The 21,187-nt window shown below is 44.3% G+C and overlaps 2 protein-coding genes across 2 annotated transcripts in view; both read right to left on the bottom strand.

Moving 5' to 3' along the window:
* Positions 1 to 17,050, bottom strand: part of SEC31B (SEC31 homolog B, COPII coat complex component) — a 43,030-nt gene extending 25,980 nt beyond the window's left edge. The window contains exons 1-14 of the mRNA XM_021399052.1: positions 16,934 to 17,050; positions 12,974 to 13,062; positions 11,331 to 11,454; positions 10,899 to 11,094; positions 10,050 to 10,145; positions 9,055 to 9,195; positions 8,415 to 8,557; positions 8,064 to 8,163; positions 5,955 to 6,116; positions 4,916 to 5,068; positions 3,976 to 4,206; positions 2,891 to 2,965; positions 1,310 to 1,393; positions 264 to 372 (exon numbers count right to left, since the gene is read on the bottom strand). Coding sequence (XP_021254727.1) covers positions 264 to 372; positions 1,310 to 1,393; positions 2,891 to 2,965; positions 3,976 to 4,206; positions 4,916 to 5,068; positions 5,955 to 6,116; positions 8,064 to 8,163; positions 8,415 to 8,557; positions 9,055 to 9,195; positions 10,050 to 10,145; positions 10,899 to 11,094; positions 11,331 to 11,454; positions 12,974 to 13,052 — 1,693 coding nt within the window. The 5' untranslated portion in view covers positions 13,053 to 13,062; positions 16,934 to 17,050. The remainder of the gene's footprint in view (positions 1 to 263; positions 373 to 1,309; positions 1,394 to 2,890; positions 2,966 to 3,975; positions 4,207 to 4,915; positions 5,069 to 5,954; positions 6,117 to 8,063; positions 8,164 to 8,414; positions 8,558 to 9,054; positions 9,196 to 10,049; positions 10,146 to 10,898; positions 11,095 to 11,330; positions 11,455 to 12,973; positions 13,063 to 16,933) is intronic.
* NDUFB8 (NADH:ubiquinone oxidoreductase subunit B8) lies at positions 18,205 to 21,061 on the bottom strand. Its single transcript, XM_021398618.1, has 5 exons — positions 20,884 to 21,061; positions 20,699 to 20,825; positions 20,334 to 20,433; positions 18,954 to 19,109; positions 18,205 to 18,297 (listed from the first exon to the last, which is right to left on the bottom strand). Exons 1-5 carry the CDS (start codon positions 21,059 to 21,061, stop codon positions 18,205 to 18,207), a joined length of 654 nt encoding a protein of 217 aa, XP_021254293.1.

Genomic DNA, 21,187 nt, shown 5'->3' on the forward strand with positions numbered 1-21,187 from the left:
CAAAACAATCAAACAAAAAACCTTCACTGACGTGACATGTGTCTTTCATCACAACTCTCCTACACTTTAAATACGTCTTTTAACTGCAAAGAATATTTATTTACACAACACATATAGATGTTGCATGACAGTGGAGTGGGCCATGTATTTTAAAGATATCCACTTGCTGGAGTGGACCAGATTCCTCCTGGTCTCTGTAGAATTTTCTGTGTTACCTTCCTCTCTTCTTCTAAGATGGCAGAAATACATTTCATATAACATACCTTCTGTAATAGGAATCTCCAGCATGCTCATATTCTGTGGGATGAGGTTGTCAAAAAAGGCTGAAGAGGAGGAAACAGCAGCTACATCATCACTGGAATTTATCAAAAGCTGTGCAAAGAGTGCAAGAGGTTAATTTACTCATTCAACACACAGATCCTGCCCAGGGTGGGGTGGGGCTCTTCTCCATTTGGTTGAGAATGCTCACATAAATCTGGATTTCAGCTTGGAAACCCTTCATGCCTCCTGCCACTGCTCTATCAACGTGGATAGTTTTGCCAAGGCACCAACAAGAGCAGTGCTGTTATTGACAATGCTTAGGAGAATGAGAGTGAAAGACATGCAATGACAACAATATTGCTGGCTAGTTTTCCTGCATTCAGTGGTCAGCCTGTAAGCAAGCTGAACAATTTTCCATGGAATAGGGATAATCTCAGCCGGAAATACGTATAATAGGCAGGATCACATACATGCTTGGTGCTCGATAGGAACACAGGACACAACTGCTACCCCTAGAGTATCTCAACAAGTGTTCAAAATTTGTGAAAAAGATTACTAAATTGAGGATAGTGGCTTTATATTCCGTAGAGGAATACAATTTACAAAGGATGCCAAACCAGGCATTGGAAGGCATCTGAAGATCATCATCTCAAAATCATATGAAAATACATTTCAAAGGATAGAAGTGAAAAGGAAAGAAATGCAAAAGAAATACCACAGCAGAAGCTTCACAGAGGAAATCCAGAACTGTAGCATGAAGTTAAGCTCAGGTGAGGCTAAGTCTATCACTGAAGAAATCAGCACTGGCGAAGCAAGCCTTCTTGCAGTGTTAATAGCCAGGAGTCCGTCTTCATCATTCGCTGATTTGACTTAAAGCCAGAAGGAACAGCTAGGATCACTTAGTCTGACCCTGTGACAGGCCTGTCAGACTCTCAACTGCCCTCTGTGATTCCTGCATTGAGCCCAACATCTTGTGGTTGGAATTAAACTTTCCTGTTCATTCTGCCCTCTGCTGATCTCCCAGAGTGGTAAGATGCACAGAACATACCTGATCTGGCTGTGCAGTGTTTGTCTCATCTGCCTCGGGAAGGGGTTGTTTATCTGGGATTCCATTGCTCAAACACGAGGTGATCTACAAAAGAAACAGACATTCACAAGGTGAAGGTTAACCATGATAGCAGCAAAGCCAACAAGTGACTGACAATTTCTAGACAGTTCCCTGGTGTCACGGTATTATCTAAGGGTATGCGTCCGTGACAGGGGGGACAGGCCCGAAAGGAAAAAAAAAAAAAAAAAAAGAGCAAGGAGGAAGGAAAAAAAAAAAAATTGCCGGCAGCTAGGGGCCGGCCCCGGGCGGTCTGGCAGCTAAAGCGGCAGAGAAGCCGCGGACTGCACCCTGGGGAAACAAAGGGAAGAGGGGAAAAACAGGGGACTCATAGGCAGACCTAACACAAAAACAGTGGCACCAATCTGAGGAGGAACAACTAATTTTACTAAATATATCAAAATGAGGCTAGTAGAATTATAATAGAGAGTTTACAGGCTGAAAATCTTACACAGTAAACTGCAGGAGGACCACGTGCTTTCTCCGCTGGGCAGGAAGGAACAGACCCCCGCGTCTCCCAGGCAGCTTCACCCCCCTCCCCTGCAACGCAAAGACCCCTGGGGAGTGCACCTCCTCCCCTCCCCCTCAGAGGGCCACACCAAAAAAGGCAGTTTGCAGTAACCAGGGAATTAACTCTTTAACTGCCCATACCTTACATGATGTAATGATGTGGAATACCGACAAGAAAAATCACAAAACCATAACACCTGGCTTCACCACCTGTGTGAAAAGTTCCATCTCCCTATTCCTGGCTGGCCATGTGGCAGACATTACTTAGCCTTTTCAGAGACTTGTCCATGCTGCTGCAGTTCCATTAGTGCGGCATCTTCATCTGTCACCTTCCTGGCTGAGGAACTCCCTGAGATGCAGAGCTGGATGCTAGAAGCTCTCACAACTGTGCTGCTTTTATACACCTCTCTGAGTATCAACTGGCAATAAGATAATAAGGCTCAAGACCATTTTCGTCTGATCCAGTAAAGCTACTGTTATACTCTTACTAGTGTCTACATATTCGTTTTAATGGGAACTCTGGGAACTTGGGACCAGTTGACCAGCACAATCAGAAAAAAAAAAGACCTGAACAGTCATTTTGGACTCTCTTTCCTTCATCACTCTCTCAAAGCACCTCTTTGTGACAAGCAGTTCGTCTTTGAGCTCTGAGGACAAGGAACTCTCTGTAGAGGTTTAGTTATACTTGTTACACATGTCTTGGTCAGCTTTACCATTTCAGATCTGAAAAGAAAATTGCTGAGTGCAATGTGGGACAAGGAGGCCTTTGTACAGCTTCAGGCATTCCTAGTGAAGTCCTAAAAGAAACCACAGAATAACTCTTGCTTGTGTTCCCTACCCACTGCAGTAGGTTTCAGTCTGAGGGATACTTCAAGTGCCCTTCAACTGAAATATCATACAGTTTGGTCCTTTGTGTACTATGGGGGCACTCATTCATTTCCAGTAGGAATCCTATAACTTTCCAGCAGATGCTTTAGCCCTGTAAAGGTCTCTCTCTAACAAAAGACTCCTTACCTTTTTTTGCAGGTCCTCTTTACTGTAGCCCAGCAGCTTGAGGAGTTTAGTCCGAGATTCCTGCTCCAGGTTCACCTGAGTCCCAAAGGACATTGAAAAAGACAAGAAAACATGTAAAATCCTACACATCTACACACTGCCAATAGCTAGCTACTTCTAGCAGCAGCAAAGTCCAGAGCTCAGCTTACAGATAAATAACTCAACTATGACAAGTACACCCAGCACACAGTGGGAAAATCTATAGAATTTAAATTATGGTAATGACAAAAGGGTAACATTCAAGTTTGCCATACAGTTACAAGTGAGCAGCGATCAAGCATCATGTCTATGCAGGCGCATATTTAGTGTACTTGGCCATTAATTCCCTGAATGGTCCAAGATTTGCTGATCTAATCTCTGCACAGAAACAATGAACCTATCTGTGCTTGTATGAAAATGAAACAACGTGGCTGCATGAACTCCTAGCTGGCTTCAGAAAAAAAAAAAAAAAGTAGTGAACTAATTGTTAGAGAAACTTTCTCAGTAGGGATTTCAGACAGATTCAGAAATTCCCCCAGGCTGTACACAGCCTAGTTAATGTGCTATTTGTATGCTTTAATGACTAATTAATACCTTGCAAGGAGAGCTGGCTATTTCAGTAACTCATTGAGGCTGTTCCTACTACCAGACTGAACAATGTGTACGTAGACAAGATACTTGTAAACAGTCAGAAACTGTTCCTGCAGATGCAGGAATAGTCAGGTAGGACATTCTTTCAAACAGAATTAAGGTGCTTGGTTTGTAGTTTAAGATAGTAGTAATGAATCTTGCCTGTCCTGGAGTGGTTTCACAGGACCACAGGCTAGTTGGATTATAAAAACTCAGTAGAATTACAGTTTGAGATATCTCATCCAATGCTACTAAAGACATGGTTGCAGTGATCCTTGCAGTGGAGACTCTTGTCACCACCTAGACAGCAACGGGCGACCCTATTCAAGAGATCAAATTTACTATGCAAATGTTGTACTATGGAAAAGATTCCAATGTTTCTCCATACACAAACATGTACAAGAATTGAGACCTGTGCTTCACCACAGCTATCCTACCTTTAGGAATTTCCACAAGTTCTCCTCATACTTCAACTTGGCTGTCTGGATCTTGCCTTTGCAGTAATCAAGGAGGTTTCCTGACTGCAGAGCCATCTGCAGTTCTCTGGACCGGAGCAGAAATTCAGTTTCAGTAGTGACTTGACTGATGAAAACTTGGTGTGGGTAAGTCTGCTGTATTTGCTGCCCAGGAGCCTTAGTAAGACCAAAGGTAATCAGTTTTCCTCCAAACTGAGAAAGACAGAAAGAGGCAGAGTAAGCACTTTTACATTTAAGAACTTAATTCTTCATTTAGCAAGGCTGACTCAAGCTCCAGCTGTAATCAAAAAGAACCCAAAGTTTCATGTATTTGTACAGCAGGAACATGGAGGGAGTCCTTCAGTTGAAGAAACAGTAATTCCTGCTGATACTTCCTGACGTGACAGTCACCCATGCATGTACTGTCAGACATTGCTAACTGCAAACGACACAGAGGAACAACTGAAAAAGTACCATTTAGAACTGCCTGTTCCTTTCTGAGAGGCATGATGGAAAGATGAAAACCATAATGCGAATAGTAGGCACTAGACAGACAGATAACAAGTCACGACAGGCTGAAGGAACAAAGAGTTTCAATTTAGGAGGGGGAAAAAATTAAATACTGGAAAGAGAGGAGAAAGACAGAAGAACGGAAATGCGTATCGCAGCCTACAATTACAAGATTTATGAGTCTTTCTTAGCTTTCTTAATTTCTAGTTAGACTCCTTTTCTCTGCCATGGGACACTTTCTTGTTGGAAATATACCCAAATGTTGAGTAAAAGCGCTTCCCCAGATGGGAAAATACACTGTACCTTAAATAGGCATTAAGACAACTACCGGCAGGAAGATCACAAGGTTTTGCTAAAGAAAAGGAATGCATCACTAGAAGCATCTTCAGTGAAGGATGCTCCATTCACTTACTGCAAATGAAACACCCACAGGCCTGCGAATCCACTTGGGTGGCTTTTTTAACGGTGGAATCAAGGTGGTTTGAGCTACTTGCTCTGGCACCTGCAAAGGAGGAAGGGTCTGTCCTGTGCCAAAGGGATCCAGGTTGTTGAAGGAGGAAGAGATCTAGGATCAGATGGAGAAAGGGATAAGATAATTCAATTTCTCTTTGTAACGGACTAAGCACAAAAAATAATGCTAATAATTAATTACTCTCCTTGCTGATGAAGAAAGAGACAATGACAGAACATCTTTCTGAAATACAACTAAGCCATTTGTAAGACAAATGGTATTTCCAAACAGTCCTCAAAATTATTTCTCAAAGCTTCACCTTCAGACTTCCTAAGTTTTCCTTAGCAAGACAAAAACTCCTCAACACTGCTTGGCATAGCATCCAGCTCACAAAAAAAACGGGTTACAAAAGTACTTGTTTTATGCAAGACGGTGATAAAATACGGTCAAAAGTTGTCAATCTATTTGCTGTATTACTCATTGCTTGTGTCTTTCAAATGAGTTAGTTTTAAAGACTTTCTCAAGCTTTTATAAGACTTTGACAAGGCTGGTGAAATAATTTCTCCAGACTTTATTGCCTAGACAAGAGTATGTCAAAAGTGACCTCTGATCTGGATTTCTGACATTCAGGAAGTTAGTGAATATATATACAATGCTGTTTACAAGCATTCTTTATTTTTAACATTACTGGAATAGATTTGGTGTTTGCTAAGGATAAGTTTGACTTGGACATAGCTCCAAAATGCGACTGACTAGAATGTCTGAAAGGTAGCAAAATAAACCTTAGCAAGCTGAGGTTGCCAGAGGTTCACAGGCAAGATCTACATGTTTTATTTTTCAAGTCACTCAGTTGCTTGAAGGAAGCTAATTCCAAAGACAGACCATTTCCTAAAGGAACAGCTTAAACTAAACAGATCAGTTACCCTAAACCTTAAAATGAACAAACAAATCATACCACCACGCTCAGAGTTACCAGTAATATTAACCTCCGGTCCTTTACCTTGTCAGCCTGTGTCTTCTGCTGAGCTTCTAAGTTCCCGCCCATAACAGAATAAATGTTGATCCACCCATCAAAAGTGGCAGCAGAGAAGACTGAAGGGTTCCTAGGACACCACTGGACATCAAAGCACCACTGACTACGAATGGGCAACTCATACACCACCTACCACAGAAAGAGAGAAGACAGAAGCACATAATGTAATTTGCTTTCCCCAAATTACTAGCTCACACTTGTATACAATAGTGATATGTAAATTAAGTGTGACACAAGTCTTTAATTTTTGCTTCTTGAAGAACACATTTGCAACATCAGAACTGTAGCACGCTGACCCAAACAACAGAAAGTTGTTAAAAATGGGATTCTAATTGTAGAGCAAAACTGACTCGCTACTTTTGTATTTTGTTCTGTTTTCTAAGTATAAGAGTGCAATAATATTGTTGCAGCTGCTGTTAACCAAGGGAGAAACACCAGAAAACAATGCAAGAAATCCTGAGGTCAACAGGCAAGAAGGTGTCATGAGCAAGAACATGTAGACAGAAACGGTAGTCTTGAGGAATAAATTTGACAGGGAAAATAAAAGCTCATAGGAAAAAAAAAAGTAGAACAAGAGAAGAGGATAGTGATAGCTGCAGACAAACTATGGATATTACAGCCAACAAGTTTCTGGTCCAGCAGTCAAAAGATCCAAAATTCAATTCATGGTCCATCCATAAACTTCTTGCCTATTTTGGGGCAACCCACTAACACAACCTTGACCCCAAACCTCCAGTCTGTAAAATGAAGGGTTTTGCTTTGTACCTCACAGGTACTGAACTTTCCAGCATAAAGAACCCCAGTTTTGTTCTGTGTGACAATGATCTGTGTTCTTCTGTTCCCAAGCATAAAACTTTGCATTTACTTATATTAAAATGTAGACTGCTCTAAAGTAATTGAATAAATCCCTCCCAAAAAAAAAAAACAAAGAAACCAACTCTTCCCCTAAAATTACCAGATCAGCCATTCTGCATAAATGTCCTGTCCTTACCACTGAAAACTCTCCCGGTTCTGGTATCACTTGAAAATTTTCTAATTATTGGCACTAAGTAAAGAAATATCCTAAAAATAAACTGCATTAGTGCCTAACTTGAATTCAGAATCTGCAAATCTACTTCGCACACAAAGATGAGCCAGCTGTGCTAAAATTGCTTTTAAAATTCTCTCTCAAAAACAAAGTGAAAAGACTAGAGTAAGAATTAGACACAGAAACATTTCAGAGTCTGATTCAATCCTAACCATCAGCTGTCTGTGAAGAGTGAGCTCCAAAGTTCATGAAACCACGAACAGCACATTTCACATCTTTTACAAAAAGGGCATCTTTTTTCATGCCTCCAAGGCAAGTGGTCAGATATCAAGTTGTCCCATGAGATGAATCCACCCTGGAGCTCACAGATGTACTTTGCTCAGTATAGTAAGAGTACTTTCCCTGTGCTATCACCAAGATCCACCCAGCGAATTTTATTCAAAGTTCAAAATTCATGTTTACCCAGAAACTCAGCACTGAATGAGGAGGTGTGTAAAATTTTTTACACAGATTTATTTTATGTGTTTAAAGTTAGTGTGATGCTTAAATATTTCAAAAAATGTTTATTTTGAGATACATGACCAGGTAAGCAACTACATGTGAAACCACCTTGCTCTGAATAAAGTTTGCAAGCATACTTAATTATATTGTTCCCTTGTCAATGACCATAACAAATGATCCTCATTCCCATTTAAGTTCCCCCCATTTTCTAGTACTCTTGGAGAAGTAGAAAAAAGAAACAAATGGACACAGAGAATACTACATGTGTGAACACAGAGAGTAATCTTGATTTGCTTAAATTAAGCTTTAGTCAAAGCTTTCTTCCTTGTACGACCGCTGGACACAGATACATCAGAGGAAATCCCTGCCTGCTGATTTTAGTCAGGATATGGATGATATTGTCATTTTATCCAAAAAGGAATAGTGCAGAAGACATACTGGAGGAAAAGATGCTGGCACTCCACACAAATATAAAAAAGGGACAAACACATAGTATAGCACACAGTTTTGTATGAAGGAGATAAGGTGTACTTATAGCTGTTAAGTACCTCCCCTGTACTTGGGTTCCAGCACAAGATCCGGTTGTCTTTGGCGCTACTCAACAGCAATTCAGGGTCAGCCTGGCACCAGGAGACAGACAGAACTCCCCTAAAACAGACCGGAAAGAAATCAGTGGTACTTCATGCTCAGCCCTCTCTCCCACTCTGTCAATAAGAAGTGCTGGTGTATGCTGGTTTAAGTTCAGAAACACTGGTTTTCATATTTGCTTCAACTAGATTCATCTGTGAAATAAAACAATCTAAAATAAGTAATCTCAGTTCTCCAAAGCCAATCTCCCAGATGTTGGCCTCTAAACGATGGAGATCCTTGAAAAGGCAATGTGTCAAGCAAGCCCTCACCTAGAGTGTCCTTCCAGCTGGCTCAAAGGTGAGGTAGCAAATCGTAAGTCCCATATTTGGATCACTGGCAAGCGGTCATCCTCAGAGGAAAGAACTAGCTGGGTTGCAACTTCTGGGTGCCAGGCCATTCCTGAGCAATGCATCTCGGAACAAAAAAAACATAGGATGAAAATTCAGCTATGCAAGCTGGCAATGGCACAAATGGCCAAGAGCCACCTCCTTCTGCAAGTAACTTGCCTAGAATGCTTGACATAGAGCAAGTCTAGCAATATCTTACTATGAGAAGCAAGAATTTCTACTTTCTTGGTACAGCCAAAAAACCCTAACCAATACAAGTTGGAGCACTAGTTCAAAGTTGATTGAGGAAGACAGCTAGGATTAAAATGCAGGAGGCTTCTCATAAATGAGATGTGAGCACAAATGTAAAACAAGGGCACTCTGTACTTCAGGGATAGGTAAGAGGCTTGTTTTTGCAGTTTGTTAGGAAGAAGAGAGAGAGGTGCTTTGATGCTGTAGCTCCAAGAGAACCGGTCACAACAGCTCCCACAACACAAGCACTCGAACCCGTGAGCTGTGCCACTGCTTTGCAGTCACCGTAGTGCCATGTCATAAGCAAGTCAGAATCACAGTCTTCACTCACTCTGTTACTGTGGTCACTGACTTTAATGATAGGTTCATTCTTCCTGAGGTCCCAAACCACTGCCTTGCCACTGGGGTGAGCAGAGGACAGAATATGCTGCACCTGCCGATTCCAAGACACCACACTGATGTCTTCATGAGGCTGCAAAGATAGAAATGGCCGTAGGTCTATTATCTACGTGTTGAGGAAACACTAATCACAGGATTCTGACACTAGACTGACTAGAACCTGCAACACATGTAGATCAGGCTGCAGACAAGAGACCTACAGCTGAGAGAATATAAATGTTTCTACTCCGACTCCCAGGAGGATCATAAACGGAAAGATGACCTTGTGCAACATTTCAGGAGTGCAACAAGATGGAAAATAGTACAGTATTCAAGGCTAATTGATGTTACTGTATCTCCTGCAATGCAAGAGATAGGCAAGGAGACAAACACAGGGCTTATTGGGGAAAAAGCTAAGCTGCTTTTAGGCAAGTTTACTACAATTGTCCTGAATAACATGATCATGATCAGAAGCTTATTCCCCTTCAAACTCAGGAAAAAATTACCAGGGAACGATAGCTGAGAAGCACTAAATGGCTCACTGGCTGTCCTGGGTATATTTTGCTTTCACGAGATATGAAAAGCTTCAGATGAAGCCTTCATTCCTCAGAGAAGGCCCAATAAGCATTGTTAATCCAAAACACATGGCCCAGCTGGATCTTAAGACAAACTGGTCAGGTATTCAATGCCAGTTCACAAAGAGCTTACTCATCCATGCAAAGTGCATTGTTCCACAACTTATTACCCTACCTCACCTTCCTTACAACACTCTTCCCACCTCCTCAAAACGAAGCCTATCAGTTACGATTCATATCTCTCCTGACAAAGGTCAAATTCATTCCCCCTTCACAGAGTAAATACTCCAGGATGATTCCACACAGTTACACCTTTTGCTTTGCCTACTGAGACAAGACTGCAGGGCTATTGCCTGGAAGAAAACTCATTTACCTGTGATTTAGTCCCTGGAGTCATAGGCACACTGAAGTTATTCAAGTCCCAGATGAAAATCTCAGAATCATTGGCTCCAGAAGCCAAAAGGTTGCTCTGCAGAAAAAAAGAGAAGGTCAGCGGAATTTCCTGCTTATGGGGAAAGAGGACAGATTTCTTAAGAATAAACGTAAGCAAAAAAACTCAGAACTTTCAGTCAGATAAGAGCTGCATTTAACACATGCATCTAAGATTATAAATCGAGCATGTTTCTGGCTTCCGTGTCTTCAGTTGTGCCATGATAGAAGCCTGTTTAAAATTTGTCTAGCAAGCTAGATTGGCAGTTGGACAGTGTTACTCATCACGAAACTTTGCCACAGGTCTGGAAGCCACTGACTCTGGCCAGCTGAACCTTTGCTCTGCATCCAGGCATCAGGGACATTCCTTCTCAGGAAGCGCAGGCTTCTCAAAAGGGTCTGTGTTCACACCAACCTGCCTTTGTGCTGCCACAAGAAATTGTGTTCTGTTCACTTTTTGCTTATTTCGCTGTCTCTTCAAGTGTGGTCAGAATCTCACTGAATTAAGCACTAATTGAACAAATAAAGAAAAGATGTCCTGATTTCAGATGGGTAATGGTCCAACATTTAACAGCATTACAAGATATGTTCTGAGGTAAAATGACTTGACCAAGGTCACAGTGTAATAGTGACAAAGCTGTGAACAGTGCCCTAATCAGAGTTCCAAATCAATGTTGTGGCACAACTATCATGCCTCTTTCATGTTAAATGTTGTTCCTTCAGTTAATAAATCTGTATACACAAGGGAAAAAAAAAAAAAACATTTGTTCATAAGCATCTTTATGTTGCATACCTGGAAAGGATTGAAGTCAAGAGCTCGAACAGGCCCCGAATGCTTCTCTGTCTGCCCAATTACAGGATCGCTCTTTGAAGCCAAGATCCGGTGTGCACTGTACATCGTCAGTACACCATTATCCCCTCCACCAATGATTACTCCAGAGGACTCCGGGGACCCATTTCCAAAGTTACCCCAGATCAGTTTATGAAACCTGAAGAAGAAGAAAATAAAGCTGCCAAAGGCCACAATATTTAGTGGAAGTCAAGACATTCTGCTTAACAAATCATGTTGGATGTTGGGTAAAGTCAAAAATATTTAGTACTTGATGACAGAGATAAACTGATTCAAAAGATCACTTTATACCCTGAAAACAAATCCCCTCTCTCCTTTTTTGCACCAGAAAATGCTTCTTCAGTTCCACCGATCAACAGTATGAGACCCTGATACCTGTTTGAGGCAGGAAGTGTTCCTTTCTGCTTCATGTCCAGAGAGGGATCCCTGAAGTCAACCTCAAATATTTCCAAGGTGGCATTTGTACTGAAGGACGCATCCAGTTGCTGGGCAGATGTTCCTAGCAGAAGTACAAATGTATTAATTAGAATTGGCTGCTTTTTCAAGATCACAAGGTATAAACAGAGCAAGGCACCGGTAACCTCAGCAGTCAACACAACATCAATGCTGTGCCTATTCAGGGAGAGGAAAAGTATGAGCACCTCAGAAACAGGAACTATTATAACAAAGACTTTAAAAGAAATTAAAACCTCTTTGAGAAATTCTAGGCACCAGGGTCACTGCTATGCAAATACCTTCCTCTCTTTGGATAGGTATAATTCACATACCTTATCCAAACTACCACAGTTTCTGATATTACGCCATTATCTAAACTACAAATACAGTTGCTTCTTCAAATCCAGGTAAAATTATGATCCTAAATATTTCTGTATACCGATCAACTTTGGCCAGAGGTCATGATCATAACTTCTATACTTAGCCTACAGCAAAAGTTCTCCAGTCTTAGCCAACTAAGCATTCCTTAGCAACCCACACAGAGGTAGCAGTCACCCAGCGATGGCTTCCTTCTCCCAGGTTTAGGGAACAAAAGTTAAAAATAGATTTAACATTGCCTAATGAGACACTGCCATGCAAACAATTACCCAGCTACAACAAGGATGCTTCGTAACTGCCTATGGCAAGAGAAGAGCCCAAGAGACCATAAAAAAGCAGTACAAACAATAAACTATACAGCTTCTGATCAAGAGCAGATTGAAGCCAAGGCCTACGGTCCAATCAAAACTCTGGCCTTATTGGAGAAACTCAAAATAGAAAATCTACCCCAAAAGCAGTAATGCTGCTTTTAAGGCAACACCTGAACTTTAGTCAGTTTCTTCTGACATCCATTCTTGAAAAAAAAAAAAGGAGAACAATGTGTCAACCCCGCACAACCCAGACAGTAGACAGGCCTGATTACTTCCCACGTTGAGTAGACAACACAAGCTGTTAGTTCCACACGGATGCTAAATTCACCTACTTTCAGCTCAGTGAACATGCTGATTTTGCGCTTCAGGAAATAATATGGTTATAAAAATAGTAAATAACGCTGGTTTTGCCAAAGCATTGAAAGCTGAATGTAAATCAAACCAAGCAATATTAGGAAGACGATAATTTTATTCTTTGGTTGTCAAGCTACTTGATAATGACTGAAAACTAACAAACTGAAAGTGAGCTTAAACGAACATGATTAGAGTGAACTTTGTTCCACAAACAAAATGAAATTACTTACTCAGTACAGTTTTTACAGCAAGCAGGCAGTGGAGTTCATACAGACTTAATTAGAAGCTAGATCAAAAAAGCAAGGTATTCACTCTTTGAAAAATGACTGCTCTTTAAGGTGTCAATGCCAGGCATAAAAATTAACCTCTATGAAAGAATCACTTAAAAAAAAAGAAAGTGATAATGTTTTCAGCATATTTTCTGTAAACTTTCAAAAGATTATTAAAGTGGGAATTCCTGACAGCTAAAACCAGCACAACTCTTCATGAAGCCTATCTGTGATTCACACTCTAAATTTATTGAATTGAGAAGGACTTTACCTGTTGCTAGATAAATGGGGTGGTTGTTTGCTGGACTCCATGCCTCTACAGCGGTTCGCTCAATTTCCTTTAGCTTCATTTCCTAGGCTCTAGAAGAAATTTCACACAGCAGTTAGAATAGCTAGACAAATTCAACATGAAAATAACCTCCACAACAACAAAGCATACTCCTTATAACTGTACCAAGAAAAAAAAATACTCTCAATAGAGAGAAGGTATTTGTTGCTTCTGGAGTTAGTACAGTTTTACTGGTATGAATTCATGACAAAACAATTCCAGCTGTCTGAGTCCACATTTTCCTTACTGCACAGCTCCTTTTCATATACCCCAGTTACAAGAGAATTTCAATGAAAGGAAGGGGATCTACATTAAACAACATACTCAAGTCTTCAGCCCGGGCTGGTTTAAATCAGCTGCAAAATTCACTTAAACGTATTTGCAAAGCACCGGTTGCTCTCTCTGAACAAGCTGGTGTGAGTACACACATCGGTAAAAATGGAGCAGACGGAATCAAAGGACAGGGTAAATTCCACACAGCAAAGTGATGTGGCAACAGAAAACAAAGTACAGTGCTACCACATGCCAATTTAATTAACGTACTTTGTTCTCGCCCCTCAGAAAAACCAAAGGAAAAATCATTTGACCTTCTGCTTGAGTTTGTAAACGGTAGCAGAAGGTGAGAGGAAGTGATCCAGAAGTACCCACCGGGTTTCAAGCCCAGCTCTGACAGTAATTCTTTTTACTGACTCTGAGCAGACAGACACACACCTATACAAGGGCAACACAACCTCCCCATGTCACCGCAGAGAGATAGTTGGGCAATAATGTAGCAAGACAATTGAAAGACAAACATCAACAGTAAGCTGTCAGGAGGCTGCAACATCAAATACAGATTGCTGTTCCAGGTAGGATCTCATTTCTACTGGGTAGAAAGCAGCCAGCACCAATCAATCCCAGGCCTTTTAGGCACGTAACCATTAGCCAGACTGTTCAGTCATACCCTGCGTCCACATGGTCCCTCTGTCCAGATGCAGGATAACTAGCCTCCTTCATAAAGGTAGCTTGCTGTACCCAGCCCACTGCCTGGCCAAACCATATTAAAAAAAAGTTTTGAAAAAGTCTTCCATCAACTTCTGGCTTACATGAAGCCACGGCCTCCAACTGCCAGCTTCCCCCACACAGAGAAATTCGGACAGCACCGCTTCCAGGACTCAGACCTCCTGCCTAGTAACTCCAGACCCTTTTTAGGGTCTTCTCCATTGCTAGTCAGAAGGGTAAGGACATACTCCCACTTCCCCATGTCATGTCAGGACATGCTGTTTGATTAGAATTGATTGAATGCTTTTTAGTATTCATTTTTTAGTGAGTACACTCACAGAGGAACACTGCCCTGGTCTGCTCCCCTTATCATCAGTGGGGAATGAAAATATCCCCAGAAGGAGCCACAGGAACCTGCTAGCAAGGGCCTAATGCAAAAAACATCCCAACTCCATCGGAATGTGGGTGTCAGACACCTGGTGTGTTCCCTACCAGTCCCCACCCTGCCTCTTCCTCCTCCACTTGCGGTCCATCAGCCACAGGAGCCAGATGCACACGCAAGCTTCGCTGCTTCACTTCTGAGATGACAACCTCCTACTAAGCCATTAACATTATTAGAGTATGGCTGAGACCTCCTCCTTCCAGTAAGGAAACAACGAAGAGTATAACCATCATACTCCTGGCCAGGTGAATGGTATAGGCTCCCTCTCACTGCTTACCCTCTGTACTGGACAGGCTGTGGGAATGGCTGCCATAATCTGTATTTAACAGGCGAATACAAAGACAAAGTCACAAAAACATGCAAAACCTTACTGACTGATTGTCCAGCTCTTATTTTCAATAAAGTGCTAAACATTTTGCATAAGACAGTCAGTATTATTATTCTCTTTTCATAAAAGAGAACAATGTTAGAACAGAATGGGAAAGTAAATTGCTTTGCCCATGGTAACCCACTCAGACAGAGGAAAGCAAACAAGCGGCTTGCCTAATACATTGGCTCAACATCAAGAGGACAACTGTAGGAGTGCTGGACCACAGGAACTGGTCAGGTTCCATGTCCCCAGCCACCAAGGCAAAGCAGCAGCCAACAAACTTGAAGGCCCACAGAAGACAATTAGGAAGCCAGAAGATCTCAGTATCATGTCCTAAAGCAACTTCTACCAATTCAGCTCCATTGCAGGTGAGGTTTTGTATCAATGCAATAACACTTCCTTAAATCACTGGGCTCTGAGTCTGGAAGGGAAAAAACCCTGATTGAGTCTGCCATGATCCTTAAAGAAAGAAAAGGCTCTTTAGCATCCTCTTGTGGCTGTCAGAGAAAAACTCACAAGTAGCAGACTCTTCCACAGGGGAATTTTTAGGGAGAGATTGCCACCTGCTGTCATCTCCCAAAATAGCATCTAAGACTTCTGAGAAAGCTCATGCTTTTCTTACGACCTCTAATTAATTAGCCATGACAATTCCACCTCCGACTCCTACAGACAAACATCCGATTACAGACACAGTGCATCAGCGGATCTCAGCCCCAGTCGCAGGACAGAAGCAGCGCTCCCCCAAAGCCTCCCCCAGCCTTGCTTTCCTGCACAGTGTCCTTAAATGGTAACGCTGCCTGCAAAGCCAAACCTGGCACTGCCGGGCACCGCTCACTGCCAGGAAATGGAGGGCACGGGTAGGAGCACGCACTCTAACATCATGATGGATTACACACAGTGCTGACAGAGGCAGAATTCCTCACCTACGCAAGCCTGAAACATTTGTAAAAGACCAAGCTGATCTTCTATCTTCCAGTTGATACTCAGAGCTGCCATGATAAGCAACCCCGGTGTCACTTCTGCATGGCCTTCTCTCTCCCTCACCACCCAGGACTGTCAGTACGGCCCTACCTACAGCCCCACTTTTCCAGTCCCCCTCATCACTAAGCATCTAACCATTCCCCTTTCACAGAATCACACGATCATTAAGGTTGGAAAAGACCTTTAAGATCATCGAGTCCAACTGTCAGCCCATCACCACCACCATGCCCACTACCCATGTCCCTCAGTGCCACATCTCCACGGCTCTTGAACACCTCCAGGGACGGTGACACCACACCCCCCGGGCAGCCCACTCCTTTGAACAGTTCCTGCTGATGCTGCCATCCTGCACAGTGCACGAAGGAAGCTGCCAGCCTGATCCCCTGTAACCAAGCATGCAGTGTAGGCAGCAGAACAGAACACTTAGCCAACGTCACCTGGGAGAAAAGCAGCCCCCCTGGAACTGACAGAGGCCTTATGGCCATGACACAGGAGCTGAGATGCAAACTGCGTGACACCTCACATCCCAGGTTCAACTCAAAGTCCTTGTGCGGCTCCTTCCTTTTCCCAACTCTCTGGCACGGCAGCCTGCAGCTCTCCCAGGTGCTTATTATAGACCCAGATTACAGGAGGCACAGGCACTAATCGCGGCTAATCGCCGGCGCTGGCAAGGCGGGGTTGCAACAGGGCAGGGCTCAGCATTCCTCCATGACACGATCACGGCACAGGAAGAAACTTCTGAGTTTCGTGCGCTCCAAGCACACGCCTAAATAAACTTTTTATGCTGCGAGCACACTCAAACCATCACCGGATACGCTGCACACATGGCAGCGCGTACACGTACCGGGGCAGCGCCGCGCTGCCAGACAGAGGGCCGCTCTGAGGCGAGGGCACGGGCCCAGGCCCGGCCTGCCGCACGCAGCGGTCACGCAAGCCGGGCCGCCGAGGGACAGGGGCGGCAACAGAGCCCCGGCGACGCCGTGCCAGGCAGCGGAGGCGGCCGGCTCCGGGGCCAAGGGGCGGGCCCGGGGGTGATTCCCGGGGCTGAGGGGTGCGGAGCAGAAGCGGCCGCTCGGTGCGGGCCCGAGAGAGGCGAGACGTGACGGGAAGGAGAGGCCGCGGCCCTTACCGGCTGCCGGCTGTCCCGCCGCTCGGTCTCGCAGCTGAGCCCTACGACGGTGGCCGCCGGGAGCCCAAAAGGCGCCGCCTCCGCGGGAACGCGCCCCGCCCGCTCCACCGCGCATGCGCCGGCGGCACCTCCCCACGGCTCGGCCCGGGGCGCTGCACAGCAGAGGAACGGCGCTTAAATCTGAGCATCCCCAGGGAGCGCCTTCCCACGCACACATGTTGTTTCACGGTCCCTGCAGCTCAAAAAGTTACTCGAAAAACCCAAACCCTGCTGAGGAAAAGCACCGTTGTTTCCAGGTTAAAAGCAGGTCTAACTGGGGCAGCAGAAGCCATGCAGCATGGGGATTGCTCAGCACTAATACTTGGTCATCGCGTTTCCTCGCACTCACATCCCTACAGAAACGACACAGAGACCAAGCTGCCCTTTAGAATCTGGCGTTATGAGGCGTTTTTTTAAATCGCCAGTTGTGAATCATTTCCCTTAAATGCCCACTTCTCTTAAAGCACACAGCTGAGCGACGGCAGGGCGCTGAGAGCAGCGCAGGGAAACGGAATTTCTATCACACACCTGTATGGACGGTGTTCTCCCCTTCAGCAGCAGAGGGAAAGGCTTATGGAAAAGGGTGGAGCTAGAAAATAGAGGAGCTTAATCAAACTGTACCTGAGTTCAGGCCATGCAGCACATAACTTGAGCACCTGTGCTCTCAGACATGAAGTCCAGGCCCAGCAGAAGCTCTAGCCAGAGCTGGATTTGTTTGCTAGCTTTTTTGGCAGGCTTCACTGAAGTCATATAGAGCAGGAAAAGATCAAAGCCAAGTCCCACTGAGGAGGGACAGTCATTCACATGGAATGAGACTCCCAAACACCAGCACTTAGTCTGGTTCCGCCTGTCATTTCCCATCAAGTGATATGCTCTAGTTCAATTCCAAGCAGCGCCTCCAATAAGCCACTTAATAACAGGCAATATCTCCTACATCAGCAGGTTTAGCAAATATACTTTGTGCAAAAATATTTACAAGCAAGAAGTTTGCCCCACATCATAGCCTGTCTAGAAAAATAGCAAGTATCATTTAATTTCATTGGCCATTGCTTCACCTTTTCAAAACAACAGAAGACAACCAGCACAATAGGTATCATTGATATATTTCACCGTCGTTAGTGGTTCAGTGTTGGAGAACAAACATATGCCACAAACTTATGCCACAGTGAAAACGAAAGAAGATGTCAACCCCAGCAGAGATGGTGCGGGAGAAAAAGCACTTCCAGCAGCTTTCAGATTTTGTAGTGAATCACAGCTGGTGGCTCTTTATTGGGGTCTCCTCCTTTCTCCAGATACAGGTCATTGAAGGGATACTGCTTCGGTCCCTACAAAGACAAAAACAGCAGTAAATACACCACATTCAAACAAGGAACTTAAGGGGTAAGAAGAAAACATCTTGTTAACTTCCCCCCAGCCACACCTTAAATCTTAATGCAACTGCTTCCATAGAAATATCAGAATACAATGAAAATTGGGAAATTCAGACATTACACAGTTGTTTTTTTTTTTTTTTTTGTAAAAACCCAAGCCCTTTAACAGGGAATTTAATCAACCAACAGTTCATCTCACAATATGAGGCTAACACATTGAAAGAACTGTTTGTGTGTTCAGACTCATTTATCAGAAGTATTCAAAATGATGCAGATCATTTGAGAATGAAAAATACAGGGCCAGAGAAGAGGAAAAAAGCATTTCTCATGCACGTGGGCACACAGGCAGGAGAACGTTTAGACCAAAGGAAGGATCCTGTAAGAGAATTAAAAATTAGTTTCCTGAAAATGAGAACTGCTCGTTACAAAACATCCAGTGAGCTGAACCGAGCCAGCCAACAGAGTAACTCTGGTTGAATGAAGCGTGTCTTGTTGCCAGCAGGGTTTCACATCCACACTCACCCAACTTCAGCAGAAAATACTCTTTTGGCCAACAGCAGCGACAAGCAGCACAGCTACTTTTCCTCCCTCTACTCAAGAGCATCACTCACCACAGGCCTGTAAGATGGATAGATCTCTCCAAGAGCAAACATGACCAGCATGGCACCAAAAAAAATAAGGAAGTGGTTGCGCATAGTATGCCACGGAATTGGAGTGGGGGATGTATCAACACGGTTCCGAATATACATGTCAAAGTCCCAGTGCATCTAAAGAACAACAGCAACAAAAAAGGATACAGATTTACCAGCAGTACTCAAGCTGCTTTTACCTAGAACTATTAACAACATTCTCAATCACTAAACTGCCAGAAGTTACGTTTGATCTCCACCACACAAGAGGAGATAATGCCACAGAGGCAGTAATTGTTTATGGTAAAACAAGGCTCCAAGTTCCATCCTATGTTCATACCTGGCAACCATGCTTAATTATAAGTCAGGAGCAATGTTTATTTATATACATAATCGCTCCACCTTAGATTTATTCCCCAGCACGGTTGAGAAGTCGTGGTAGTTCCTCAAAGCAGGTAAAGCACCTACTCCACAAGAGTAAGAGCGGTAGCAAGCTACTTCAAGTAGTAGCAAGAGCCAGTTCTTACATGTGAAAATTTTATCCACCTTAATGGCAGCAGTACCTATACAAGCCTTCATGTGCCAACCAGCACAAAAATACAGAATCATCACAAGGTTTTCTAAGTAACGGCTCCTGCAAACACTGTAATACAGACCTTAAATTTTACTCTGTGACACATATGCTAGCATGCTCTTGCATGTTTATACTACGATATATTACATACACATGCTTACATAAACTCTGCTTCTAGTAAAAAGAGCTCAATTACCAAGCTCAAAAATCACAGCTAGATTCCAGCCCTTCACAGAAAGGCCACATACTAACTGAAAAGCTACTCCTGACCAGGAGCTTGAGGAACTTAAGATCCTGCAAGTTGATGTAGATGCTTTATTTGAGCAGTTTTCTTAAGTATATCTTGCATGCTTTGTTCACTGAAAGCCTCCTTATTTCTGTTCTATTCCAAAAGATCCCTGGAGCAATAGCTGTTTTATTAGACTAGGAGGACTTCCACACAAATGATGGCCTCCTAGCTAGATGAACCTGAGCTAGGTTCTGATGCAGAGTTGAACGTGACAAAGGGAAAGGAGAAAGCCTTCCCATTCCTACAGAAAAAGTTAAACTCATAAAGTTATTCTTAAATGTAATGAGATGCTAAGGTTCCTCAGCACTTCCAAAACAATTACTTGGTCTGATGACCACAGTCTTTACTTCTAATTGACTGTCCCTGTGCTGTGCATAACATCCCTATGCTTGCGGATGTGTTTGAACACAGAACTACAAAGCAAGCACTGTGAAGATGCCCAAGTCAGCATTCAGTAACAGCAGCACTGATGCCTGAACACCGCTGCTGGCGTTCTCACCGGCTCTCCCCAGTTGCGCCTCATATCTGGCTGGTCCCACTGGTACCAGGGGTCTCGCTCATGTATGGACTTATTAGGGAGCATGGGATAATCACCATACCTGCAAGAAACACACAAAAACCCACACATTCCAGAAATCTGCGTTAACTTTGGCACATTTGGTATAACAAACCATAGAACTCTGAAAACAGATATATGTGCATGTACACCTTTTTAAACACACACCAGCGCCAACACACCCACCCCTGCAATACCCACGCGATGCCTCCCACGCCTAGAGGAACGTAGCAGCGAGGCCTGCAGCGGGTTGCGGCCATCGCCCTCAGCCCAACCCCGGCTGCAGGGGCACGGGGCCCCCAACTCACCCGAAGCCGTCGTCAGGGTAGGGCTGGTAGTCCTCCACCCGCATGTTGTACTTCTTGGCGGCGGCCGCCCGCTCCTCCGCCGTGCGTGGGTAGGGCCCGGGCAGCTGATCCTTGGTCAGACCCGAAGCTGGCGGGGAGGGGCGCGGTGGGCGCGGGCCCGGCCGGGAAGGGCGCAGTGCCCTCACAGCCCGGCGCCCCAGGCCCGCGGACCACAAGGATACCGCCCGCCCCGCCGCGGTCCCCCGCTCCCGACTGCTTCTTACCCGCACGCGCCCCTGGGGGCGCCGCCGCGACGGCCCGCACCGCCCACAGCCGGCTCGCCGCCTGCCGCCAGAGGACACCGCCGCGCCCGGCCGCCGCCATCGCCCCGCCGCGCAGGCGCCGGCGACGGTGGCCGGTAGGGACAGACGGAGCGAGAGGGAAAGGCGAGAGCAAGGGCCGGTCCTCCGCCGGAGCCTCCACTACACACGGGGGCACTGCTCGCCTCAG

This window comes from Numida meleagris, chromosome 5 (assembly GCF_002078875.1).
Source record: "Numida meleagris isolate 19003 breed g44 Domestic line chromosome 5, NumMel1.0, whole genome shotgun sequence".
Taxonomy (NCBI): Eukaryota; Metazoa; Chordata; class Aves; order Galliformes; family Numididae; genus Numida; species Numida meleagris.